General features: G+C 32.5%; 1 protein-coding gene across 6 annotated transcripts in view; it reads left to right on the forward strand.

Moving 5' to 3' along the window:
• Nucleotides 1–1,404: 1,404 nt before the first annotated feature.
• The window catches only part of LOC143248930 (pecanex-like protein 4), a 77,659-nt gene continuing 66,013 nt past the window's right edge, over nucleotides 1,405–13,050 (forward strand). For 2 of the 6 annotated variants that reach the window (XM_076497934.1, XM_076497939.1), the window contains exons 1-4: nucleotides 1,405–1,540; nucleotides 4,325–4,530; nucleotides 10,983–11,834; nucleotides 12,821–12,991. In XM_076497934.1, the coding sequence (XP_076354049.1) occupies nucleotides 11,152–11,834; nucleotides 12,821–12,991 (854 nt within the window). In that variant the 5' untranslated portion in view covers nucleotides 1,405–1,540; nucleotides 4,325–4,530; nucleotides 10,983–11,151. Of the gene's footprint in view, nucleotides 1,541–1,619; nucleotides 3,556–4,324; nucleotides 4,531–10,982; nucleotides 11,835–12,820; nucleotides 12,992–13,050 lie in introns of those variants that run through there. The other 4 variants (XM_076497937.1, XM_076497935.1, XM_076497936.1 and 1 more) reach the window with 4 other exon arrangements.

Below are 13,050 nucleotides of genomic sequence, written 5' to 3' on the forward strand. Positions count from 1 at the left end.
AGGGCTATCTGTGCTAGACGTCCCTAATTTAGCAGTGTAAGACTAGAGGGAAGGCAGCTACTCATCACCAGCCACCGCCAACTCTTGGGCTACTTTTTACCAACTAATAGTGGGATTGATTGCCACATTATAACGCCCCCACGACTGGGAGGGCGAGCATGTTTGGCGCGACGCGGATGCGAACCCGCGACCCTCAGATTACGACTCGCACGCCTTAACGCGCTTGGCCATGCCGGGCCAAAAGATTATGGACATGTTTTGTTACTCGAGTAAAATATGTTATGCCTTGCAGTTTTAAAAGAACTCTTTATTCACTACGGCGGGTCTACCAATCCCTGAGAAAGTTGTAGAAGAAAATGTTTAGTAAGAAAAAATTACATTTGGAGGCTGAGGTCTTACATCTGTTTATTAATATAAAAGTTATGCCTCCAGAATATAATTCCAGGTAGCATTAAATAAATAAAAACACAAAAAACAAACAGTGTACTAATAATGAGTGATGACGAGAAAACTCACTTGTAGATAAAAATATACATGTAAAAACGGCTGGTTTGGGTTGAGAAAATTTTTTTTATGTAGAGGAGCGAACAACAGGTGAACCTGACAATGACCGAAGAAAGTCGAAACGTTGTTCGCTCCTCTACATAAAAAAATCTTTTCTCAACCTAAACCAGCCGTTTTTACATATATAAATAGTGTACTAAGTTTGTATTAAACACTATGGGCCTGGCATGGCCTAGCGCGTTAAGGCGTGCGCTTCGTAATCTGAGGGTCGCGGGTTCGCGCCCGAGGCGCGCCAAACATGCTCGCCCTCCCAGCCGTGGGGGCGTTATAATGTGACGGCCAATCCCACTATTCGTTGGTAAAAGAGTAGCCCAAGAGTTGGCGGTAGGTGGTGATGACTAGCTGCCTTCCCTCTAGTTTTACACTGCTAAATTAGGGACGGCTAGCACAGATAGCCCTCGAGTAGCTTTGTGCGAAATTAAAAAAAAACAAAAAACATTAAACACCATATTTATGTGTTAACTTTGATCACTTCCGATTTGTTTAATTATGTTACTGTATTTTATTTGTAATATCCTGTGTTATGGGTAGCCCGGCACGGCTGAGGGGCTTAGGGCGCTCGACCCATTATCCGAAGATTGGGAGTTCGAATCGCCGTCACACTAAACATGCTTGTCCTTTTAACCCTGAGCGCATTGTTAAGTTATGGTTAATCCCATGGGTGGTAATGACTGACATAGTTAAGAAAAAAGTTTAAATTTAAACATCAAAATTAATACCAACCTCAGCAACATATAACCATTTATTGACTAAAACTCAATTAATTAAGTATTTATGTGTTATCAAGACAGCTTAAAACTTAAAAATAAAGTACAGAACAGCGTTTCAACCTCAGTATTTCAAAAATGAACGCCGCAGTGTGGGATAATTGTTTATTAGTCGTTAACGGCGGTTTGCGATACTGATAGAGCTGAAATTGAAAAGAGCAACTTGCTAATTGATGACTTTTAAAGAATTGAAGTTCTATAAAAATAAGGTAGGCATAGAAAAGTAGGAAATCATAAAACATTGCATTGTAATCACATTATTCACGTAATAAAAAACAAAAAATAAGTGGCCGCTATGGAGATCTAACTAGTCATAAATTGTTAAATAATCAGCGTGGCAACAATAAACTAATCCATTCTATTTAATATTTTGTGATCTTTTGAGACGATGACACTGACAGTGAGGAAATAGGGTAGGCTTAGGTCGCTAGTAATGTTATTTGATCATTTTATCTTAAGTAAATAATAGTGTTTGTTAAATATAAATATTTTAATAAAATAAGTATAAATAGGGTACTACTTTTGCAGATTAATCAGTATTTATGTTAGAAATTCTGGTATTATTATTAATAACGCTGTTCTCAAAAATTAGATATGTAATTTATATTCATAAATTATATAAAAGATAGTAAGAAGTAGTAACCACTGCAACATACAGGTAGTAAGTAGTTCTAGTAGTTTAAAGTTTAACGATAGTAAGAATGTTTAAATTTTTAGAAATATACTTTAACTTTATAAAAAAAGTGTTCTTTAATAATCTAAATAAATAACTGAATAAAAACAATCCAATATATTATACCAGACATACGTTTTACTTAATAAAAATATTACAAATATGTTTTTACAAAAATCAGACTATGATGCTATGGAATAATAATAATAGTAAAGTATAGAAGCAATTAAAAATCAAAGTAATGAAAAAGAATACTAAAAACGTTGAAGTGAGATCTGCTATTAAAAATGTCTCTTAATAGAATAAAAGTATTAATATTAATGTCAAGTTTAGTTCTATTCAGCAGTATGACAGTTTAACGAAGTTAAAGAGTTCTAATACTTTTCCAACTCCAATGTTATGGTTATAGTAGTAGCCCACTTGTAAATTTTTCTTTTGTTTCAATAAGTCGGTATATTAGATAAGGAGGACAAACTTGTACACAATATTCTAGGTGAGGTTTTAGTAGCAATTTGAATAGCTACCTCATTTTAAATTTATTCATTATGTTTAAAAATACATTCAAAAAATTTATGAGTTTTAACTACTACTATCAATAGTAATAATTAAAAGTACCATTATGCCAATATTCTTTTTTTCAGATATACCATTAATATTTTATTTACTTTTGGGGAGAAATGGTGTAATTTTCCAACTTTGCATTTTTAGTGAAACGAATTCTAACAAATCAATTATTACCAATATTATTTTTTATCAATGCTATTTTTCATCTGACATCATATATGATTATGTAGCATTGTATGGCCTTAAATGCTTTTGTTTAAAAGAGTATTGAATATTCAAAAGGGTGTGGACTTGGTATATTTAGGTTTTGAAAAATATTTTAATAAATATAATTTAAGAAAATTGCATCAGTAATGAGTTGGGAAAAGAGCAGTTAATAGAATTGTAGGCTGTTTGGATGGGAGAAAGCAAAACCTTTTTTTTTAATGGAGTCCAGTCATACTGGACCCTTGTTACTAATTTTAGTAGTGGAGTGACTAAGGTGCTTAGGCCTTTGCATTTTTTAAATTAGTGAATCAGTAATGTTTACTGATGACATTAAACTTGGAAATCTCAAGCAGTATTGAGAATGTTAATGTATTATAAAATTATGTGGATTGGTTAAGAAGTTGGACAAGTAATTGGCAAATGACCTGTTATAGTAAATGCAAAGTAATTAACTTGGATTGTTGTAATTTGAATTACATGTTTCAAATAGATAGAAATATATTCCTTTCTTTGATTAAAGAAACTATAGTTGTGAATAAATCACTGAAGCCATCAAAGCAGTGCTCTGTTACTAGTAATAAAACTTATATAATTTTAGGGTGTATTGATAGATGTGTTGATTACATATCAGTAACTAGGCTTCAGTTGGAATATACTGGGATTTTTGACACAATAATGGAAAGTGTTCAGAGAATGGATCTTCTGGAGGTGAAAGGATTGTCTAATCCTAAAGAATAGGGTAAACTTTCCTTATTCTATCTTGATAAAGAAGAATAAGAGGTAATCATTATTGAGGTTTACATATGTGGGAATTGAAATGTAAAAGTCTGATTTAGTTCTATTAAATTATGAAGATTATAAGGTGAGAGGATGCAAATTTAATATTTTGAAAATACAGGCTGGACTCCAGTTAAGACAGTTTTATTTTTTTTAGCAAATAGAATGTTTTATGGAATGAGTTGTGATTAGCAGTATTGCAGACATCACTTTTCTGACACGTGATGGCTAGAGTTAAATTATTTTTCTCAAGGTCAAGAAAAGATGTATACAGATAGTTTGTAATAACCAAATGGTTCTAGCATTTTTGGTATATGATGTTGTAAATGTATTATGAATGGAGAGTGCAAATATGAAAAAGTTTAAATAAGCAAAAGTTTGGAAAACATTTTTAATTTTGCAGCACATGTTCTAGGCTGTAGTATTATGATATTACTGACTGGCTATGTAAAGTGCTTGATAAAATAATAAATTTGTTGTTTTTAAGCTTCTCAGTACTAGAGGTTATTCCTTTGTTTTCATTTACTATTAAATCAAAGACAAGACTAAAAATATTTTTTTCTGTGAATATATTTCAGTCTTCCTTTATTTTTTAATTAGGCTTTAGAATTACAAAATTATATTGAATCTTTGGAGATCAAGGATGGAACAGAAAAGTGCTAATTTCAGTTTATGAGTAGATTTGAGTTTGATTTTTGTTTTAAAATTAGGAAAAGCTTTATCAGTGATATGTGCATGCCACTGATTAATAGTATTTTTTATTTCATGTAAGACTTGGTCAAGGTTTGATTGAAGTGGACGTCAGAGATTTATTTCATATTAGTAAATCAACTTTACAGTTACTCAAGATATGTGAAAAGTTGATTTATTTTAACCCTTATGAACAAGTTATACACAACATTTTGCAAAGTTGCTGTTGCTGAAAGATGGTCAAGTATGCACCTTGTTACATGACTATAGTTTTAGTCCCAACTAAAGGTGAGTAAATTTATTACATTTAGTGTATATTACTTATATAAAAAGAAATAACATAAAACAATAAACTGAATTTTAGCATCCTTGAAAAAAAAGAAAGAAAATTGGCATGTTTAAAGAGTGATAAGGTTTCTAAAACAGATTCTAGGTTTTTGAAGGAGGTTAAGGATTGTATGTGTAAGGTTGCTAATATGTTTTAGGTCTCTATTCAGCACAAGGTCTTCCAGAACAGTCTGCATCCTGACTGAGATCTCTTAACTAAATGAATGTATAGATACAGGGCTGTATCAAGTTTCCAGTGGGCTAGGTTCTCTCATAAATATAACATAAAACAATGAAAAAAAATCTTATTCACAAGTGATGTTTTAAAAGTGCATTTTATTAGTTTAATGTTCTTTAATAAAAAAAAATTCCTTTCCTTTTACTCTATCAAAAGGTCAGTCTCTTCCTTTGTATCCAAACTTCTTGCACACTTGTGTTTTGATAGTGAGTACTGCATATCCACTGAGACTTGTTTGACATTGAACTTCTAAGATAAAATTTTATAAGTTTTAACTTTGAAAATGAACTATCACCTCTTGCTGCTGTCACTGGTATTGAGAGGAATATCTTGAGAATGTAATTTATTGTACTTAATTTTAAAAGAAAGATAAAGTGACAAAACATATCTGTTCAAGCAAAGAAGGTGTTAATTTTGTATGTTTCAGCCAAGTCTCATCCAGTGCTATGAAGTTCATTGTCAGCAGCTACCATTTATTTTGATGGTAGTATTGGACAAAAAAGTTATGCAATTCCATTTTAAATTTATATTTTACTTTTGGTGCTTGTTTTTTCAATAAACTTAGTTTGAACTCTCCAATGTTCGGTCATGGTAACCACCAGTGTTTTCCTTTTGATATGGTACACTACTTCTACTCACATAAATAACTACTCTCATTCAGTGCTGCCTTGTATGTGCAAATACCTTGTTTATGCATTGCAAGACTTCTGTCTTCTCTCTATTAGAATTGGCTAATTCCAACATCTATCATTCAAATCATCATTCATCAGCCCTCTACTTATAAGAATGTAATGTACTCTCATGATACAGGTAACTCCCTATCTCCACTTTACAGTTTTTCTGTGACTCCGTATTACCTCCATTTTTTCTTATTTGCCATCTTTGGTTCTCACTTTACATATGTGGTTTCAGTGTAATTGTGATTTTCTGAGTTGCAATGTGACTTCTTCTCCAAGTATGTTCTGCTCCACTTTCTTTTCAGGATTTCTGTATTTTCATTGGTAATATGTGAATGATTATGTGTAAATCCTGGTATTTCACAACTTACAACCTTTTCTTTTCCATGGGGCTCCTTGATGTGGATTCCTGTATGTGGTGAGGGGACCTCCCAGAGAAGGTTCTATACTCTCAGTTTACCTCCTCTGGGATCTAAACATCAACCTGCATGTTTGCTGTGTGTGGTGGTCCACGAAGGGGAGGAGAGGATCCTGGTGGTTGAGGGGTCCAACTCCTACACACCACTTTGGCTTTGAATTCCTGTAGACAAACAGTCATGGGGAGGCTCCCATCAATCGGTTAGTCCATTTGGGCCAGGGTCAACTGAGTGCCAGTGTAGGGTGTCCTCAACAGGTGTAGTGGACATTATGTCTGATAATGGTGTTCGTGTAGAGTGCTCATGAAACCCTGGCATTGCTGCAGTGACCTTATATGTCACTATAGTATATCCTCTCGTAGGGCTCCATGGTGGATGGGGTCAGTGGGCACTGAAATATTCTTTTATTTTTTATTATGGATAACCCTCAAATAAAAAAATAAACATGACAGCATAGAGAAAAATCTGACTACTGGTAAACAACCATGCATTGATGACTATGTACAGTCAAACTCACAACTTGAATTTGTCCCACAATTTTTAATCATACATTCTTTAACTGAAAAACCCTGAAGGCAGATGTCTCCATTTTTTATTCAGAAGGGCTTAGAAGGTCTTGCTGGCTCACCTAAATTGGTAAAAAAGTTACAGTCTGGAGACATTTTAGTGGAAACAGCTTCATCACAACATTCCAAGCTCCTCTTGAAGTCGAAGGCCAATGGGGATATACCCATTGAGGTTACTCCTCATCTATTTTGAATTCTTCCAGAGGAGATATCTGAATTGTAAGGTACAGCCTTATATTCCTAACCCTGTTATATGTTTTCATTGTCAACGATTTGGTCACTCAAACATCTTGCTGTGGTTCCTTAACATGTGCCCATTGTGCTGGTAAAGAGCATGATGCTTTTTTAGTGCTAACTAGAAACACATTATGTTAACCGTAATGGCCCACATCCTTCCTATTTTACTTCTTGCCTTAAATGGGTGGAAGAGGAAAAAGTACGTCTCAAGACAGTTCATAATATTAGTTATCCAGAGACTCAGAAATTACTATTCCCAGTTCTATCTCAGACTTATGCTGCTGTAATTCATTCCACTACTACAGTAGGAGTCCAGACAGACCTTTCTGTGCCTCCTACAGAATCATTAATAGCACATCTTAATCTAGTACCCTCCAAAATCAATCAAGTTAATGATTCAGTATCTACTTCTATCTCTGCCCCTACTACATTTTCCAGTCATTGCCCAACTTCACCTTGTTCAAGCCCAGGTGTTTCCATGGAGTCATCCTCTCTTGACACCCTAAAAAGTAAACAACCCATTTATTCGTGTCCTCAATAACTGGAACGTATGTCTACAATCTCCAACCTGCCTACTTGATCCAGAGCAGAATCTCTAGAGAGTGACCGACCCACATCCAGTAAAGAAAAAAAGCGAGGTTACAAGCAGAAGGTCTCCGTGCCAAATTCTCCTCCAAAATAAAGAAAAATGGCCACACTAATCCAATGAAACTTTTGAGGTTTTCAATCAAAAGTGAATGACATCAAGGATTTGATTGACTTTTATCATCCCAAATGTCTTTCTTTATAGAAACATTTTTAAAACCTACTGATACAGTCAAAATTTGACAATACTCCTTATACCCAAATGACAGGTTATGTGTAGGACAAGGACATGGGGGAGTAGCACTGCTGGTTGATCAGCATGTGCCCACGTGGTCCTTGTCATTGAATACACCCTTGGAAACTGTAGCCATCTGTATCTTCTTGGGTTGTACCATCACTGTTTGCTCTCTGTACCTTATCCCTGTAAAGAATTGTTATCCATCAGACCTTAATGCCCTCACTGAGCAACTGCCAACCCACTTTTATAATTTTGGAGGAACTTAATGGGCATAAATCCCTCTGGGGTGGTTTTAGTATTGCCATGAGGGGTCGTGCTATAGAGCATATGCTCCTGAATCGCTCTTCAATACTGGCTCTTACACTTATTTTCATGCATCTAGTCAGTCATTTATGGCTATATATCTTACTACCTGCTCCCCTTCACATTACTTTCACATCTCATGTCAGTCATCAAACATGAGGTTTATTGAGTATCAGCTACAAACTGCAATCAATCATATACTTAAGTGGACCACAGTAAATGGTTTTCAACTTACTCTCTCTAAAACTGTTTGTGTATATTTCTGCAGCGAATGGGGTATTCATTCAGATCCAGAACTTTGTATTGATGATGCTGTACTTTCTGTTGTATTTTTCTGCCAAAAGGTGGGTACAGATGTCATGTGGGTTAACAATATGGTGCTCACTCATGCGTAATGTTTACATGCTCTTACAATCCAGGCAAGATCAAGATAAACTTACAAAAATCAATAAACCTTTCAAATATGCATTTTAAAACATTGATATTACAAAATTAATTAATTAAAATATAAAAGTAAAATCAAAATGCACTCTATCTGTCAAACTAATAAGTATACAATGAGAAAGTATAACCAAATTCTAGTGGCTTTTCTTTTACCAATGGACCAAGCTTATTTCAGCATGATGTTTAGAAATACATATATTATTCAATATATGCTGGCCGAATTAGCTGAATAGAAGAAAATCTGCATATTCTATTGGCTATCAGCATGTTATTTAGCTTCAAACTGTTGTATAGCAACACAGATTTGACTTTGTTGGTGGCTGTGGTTAACCTTAAACTAATAAAAGAATTTACAGCTGTTGGGTGTGTGTGTGTGTGAGAGAAATTCTTGAAACATGATTTGTGGAACTTGACTATCTGAAATAACTGTTTACTTTAGCTACACAGTTTCCTATATAAGAGCTCTTAAAAGTTGAGAATAGTAACCATGAACAGATTGTGTGACAGTAAAAACTGCAATTTTAAATAGCCATTTCATATATTTCTTTTTAGAATAAAGGAATAGTTCTTAGATAATATAAAACTTTAAATGTTAACATATTTGATATAATAATTTCAATAAATTACATTTATACTGGTTTAGTTAAATTTTAAATGTAATTCAGTTATGTGCACAGAAGAGAATATAATTATATAGATGGCATCATTGCTACTGTTAATCTTTCAAATGCTGATTATGTTGCTTTTTATACATAGATTTATCTGTTCTGCTTCTTGTTCAAATTTTATTCCCATGGAAAATACATTAGCAAACTTAGCTAAATTTTTAATAGCTGGTGTTGCCTTGTTAGATAGTCAGGGAGATTGTGGTAGTTATGGGACACAGTCTGCTTTTTTGCAGGTTATTATTTTGTTTATTTGGTGCATTATTTGATTATATAAAAAAATTAGTGCAATAGTGCCATTAGTATAAAAAGTAAGATTAAGTGTCATTGACAGTTGACAACAAAAGCAAAAAAAACAACTATTTTATTTATTGTTTTTAATGTATATTCTGTACTTATTATTATTAAAGCAACTAAAATGGAAAATCAGAAAGTTTTTAGGTTAGACTAGGTAAAATAATGGATAATAATGATGATAAAATATCTTGCAACATAATCTTGTGAGCAAGCATTCTCTGCATTATGCAGTTTGATAAGGTAACATGAATAGCAGGTTTACCAAATGAGTTACAACGTATATGGCGTGAATGTTAATTATATGTGGTTCAAAGGGCAATAAAACAAAATTTTACTATAAACAGATGCATATTGTTGTAAGTTTAAAGCTAATTATGATAAATCTAATTTCATGATACAGTTTGAAGTCATTCTGGAAACAAAAAAAAAAAGAGTAATTTTGATTTATTTCAAATTATTTGTGTTTTTTGTTTGGTGATTATAAGGTTTGTCAAATTGAACTACCATGTGTAGAATTAGGTTAGAGATGATAAAATATAAAGTTTTGCTGAAAAAAATATTTGAAATTTATTTATAAGGCTTTAATGATTATAGAAATAAACTTTATGATGTTTCAGATGAAGAAAAGTATTTTTAATTTTAACACGAAAATCACTTGGCACCTGGAGAAGTCAACACTTTGAATCTATATATCTGTAGAGAAATTTTTAATGCAGATACCTCATTAAAAATTCTATTTTTGATTCAGAAAATAACTTAATTATCACTGAAAGCTTGCAAAAGATTCTGAAGATACACAAAATATATAAGAAGTTTTAGTATAAAAACTCTAAAGATTAATTTGTAATTATTATTTAAGTCAAATTAACCAAGCTTCTAGGAAGAGAGTTAATAAAGTCTTTGATGCTTCAAGTAGCTGCAATGTTCACTTTTTTCACATTTACATAATCACTTGCCCTGTTGTAAAATGTGGTATTACCCTGAACTGTGTAGTAAGGTATTGTTGTTTGTGCTGTAAATTGTGGTGACTTCCATGAACATTTGCATTGCATGTGAATTTTGTCTTCCATTGTTTGTGTTCAGCTTTATACCCATGTGAAAACATGCATGCATGTAATCTTCAAAGCTCCTGTTTTTACGGTCCCAGATTTTTCTGCTTTACCATAAATCATTGTCAGATAATTCATGTTTAGAGCCAGACTCATTCTCAGCTTGTACAAGTTAGTTGCTTCTTTTAAGAGCAAAAACAATAAAGCGAGTTTATGCCATTTTGGGTTCATTTTCTCATAAAAAAAATTAAGGCATTTTTAGCAGCAAGTATTACTGATGTTTTGAATAGCAACATATGCCATATAGGATATGAATCAATGGCTGAAATTATAATGCATGGATTAGGATTTGTTTGCTGATTTTGTATGCTTGTTTTATGCTTCTAGTATGAAATTCAAAATGCATTATGTGGTTAACATATCAAGTATGCTTCAAGAGTTAATAGATAATACTCTTTATAGCTGCCAACACATATGTTTAACATCATTGTATAGTTGAGTAAATAATATATATTTTTACCTGGTGTTTACTTCATTATTTTCATGCTAGAGCAGAAGGAAAATTAACATTCTTATATTTTTGTATTACATTTTTCATAAATCTGACATTTTTACTAGTTAATAACCTTTATGGATGTAAATATACTTGCATTAAATTTTAGTGTACACATTGATTATAATGTTGTCTCTTTTCACAGGTTGGACATTTTTTGCTGTCTTGTATGGAAAAACAGTGTTGATGACTCTTTGCACGTACTTCAAACACATATTTATTTAGCAACAAATTTGAGGTGTACACCTGTGCACAAAAAAGAAAGAGGTTGAGATGTAACTAAAAAAGTTGGACTGTTAAATATCTAACTAATAATGGAAGTGCCACTGTTAAGTAACTATAAAACTGGGTTTATAGTGAGAAGAGTAATCCAGACAATTTTAGGTGGCCCAAGACTTTTTTTGACATTTAAAGCTCCCATATATATTTACTGTATCCAGTTATTTCTTTATATTTTACCATGGATACTTGGTGGAATTTTCACAGTGTTGGTGGACCATGAAGTGCTATCATCTCAAGTAGCTATGTTCATATGTGGTTCTCTTATGTTTGTTACTGTCTTTGCTATACAAGCTACAAATGCGTATATGCAACACAAGCTCTCTTCAGTTTCAAATGTTGACAAGAAAAATTACTTACAAGAGGATGATGAAATTGAATTCACTTCATGTTTTGGACTTGAAACATATCAGTTTTTGTTTCCTTCAAAAAGACACATAGTCACTACTTTAGTTCATGCAGTAGTGTCAGCTTTTATGTGTGCTGTAGCTGTTGATTACCTGAGGTTCTTGGAGATGAGCAACTGGTGGAAAAGTCGATCAGTAGCAATAATACTCTTTATGTTTGGCTGGATGTCTGTATGTAATGCTCAGTATTCCTTGACTGCTAATGGACCACCTGAAACTGCCATATTCAGTACAAATAACAATCAGATGCTGGGACCACTCTTCCGACCCTTTTATGTTTGCCTATTTCTTCTGATGCATGTTATAACATGGTATGTCTAGTAAAGGGATAATTTGAAATTTTTTTTAACTATCAAATATTTTTAATTTGAGATTATTATTGTATATTAATATTTAATTATTTTAAGCAGATAATTAAACATCTAAATTTGAAAGTGTAAATCATCTTCATATTAATTTTTAAAAGTTCAATTATATTATGTATTTCACTTTCGTTCTGTAAATGGAGGTTGTGGATGGTGTTTTAATGCATATTTTATCCAAAGATAAATAATATAATAAAATGAAACACATTGTGAGCTAATTTCATTATTGTCCAGCAATTGCATTAGCAACTGATATTTGTAAGTATGAATAACTTTTCTCAGGTAAGCTAAAACTTGTACTAAAACTAAAATACATGATGTATTGTATTGAAATGTGTTTGATATTGGTAACTAGTAGTACATATAAAAGTTAGTGATTTGCAGCTTATCCATTAGAGTTTAAAATTTGTATGAATTGTGATTTAATGAATTAATTTTGTGATGCATACCAATCAAAATATTTGAAAACTTTGTTGATTGATCATTTGGGATCCCTTACTTTTGATACCATTTATCTGAACTAAGTGTATGATACATGAAAGGTAAATGTTTCACAGTAGTGTAGGTAGTTATGCAGTACATCATTAGTAGGACAAAAAGCATTGAAGTATGGTATTGATTTTTTTTTTGTTAATGGTGGAGAAAAATTCATTATTAATCAAAATATATTTATCTAACTAATAACCTGAAGTTTGAAAACCTATAAATCAAAATTGCTTCTAGGAATTATACTATCATACATTATTGTTTAACTCTTATCACTTAAATGTGTTAATTGGTATTTAGAAATATTTTCCCTGAAAAACTGTGTAATAAATATGTAGAATGAGAAGAAAATGTTTTTCCATTACGAGTTATTTATGTTTTGTATTTTAACATGTAGTCTTTTATAGTCTTTAGTTTTTCTTCTTTTTCTTTTAAAATTATTTTAGGAAAGATGAAAGATGGAAGGATACAGATGCTTGTTTAAAATGTGTATTACCTTTCTTACCATTAATGTGGACTTTTGGTGTGTTACCTCCACTTGATGGTTTAATAATGTGGATGGGAGAGCAACTGCTCACACAAGGATGTGGAGGCTCACATATGGCATCAGCCAGAGGGTAAGTATGCATATGCAGATTAACATGGTAACTCTTAGCATGAACAAAACCGTACATAA

The sequence above is a fragment of the Tachypleus tridentatus genome, chromosome 4 (genome assembly GCF_004210375.1).
Source record: "Tachypleus tridentatus isolate NWPU-2018 chromosome 4, ASM421037v1, whole genome shotgun sequence".
NCBI classification, from domain to species: domain Eukaryota; kingdom Metazoa; phylum Arthropoda; class Merostomata; order Xiphosura; family Limulidae; genus Tachypleus; species Tachypleus tridentatus.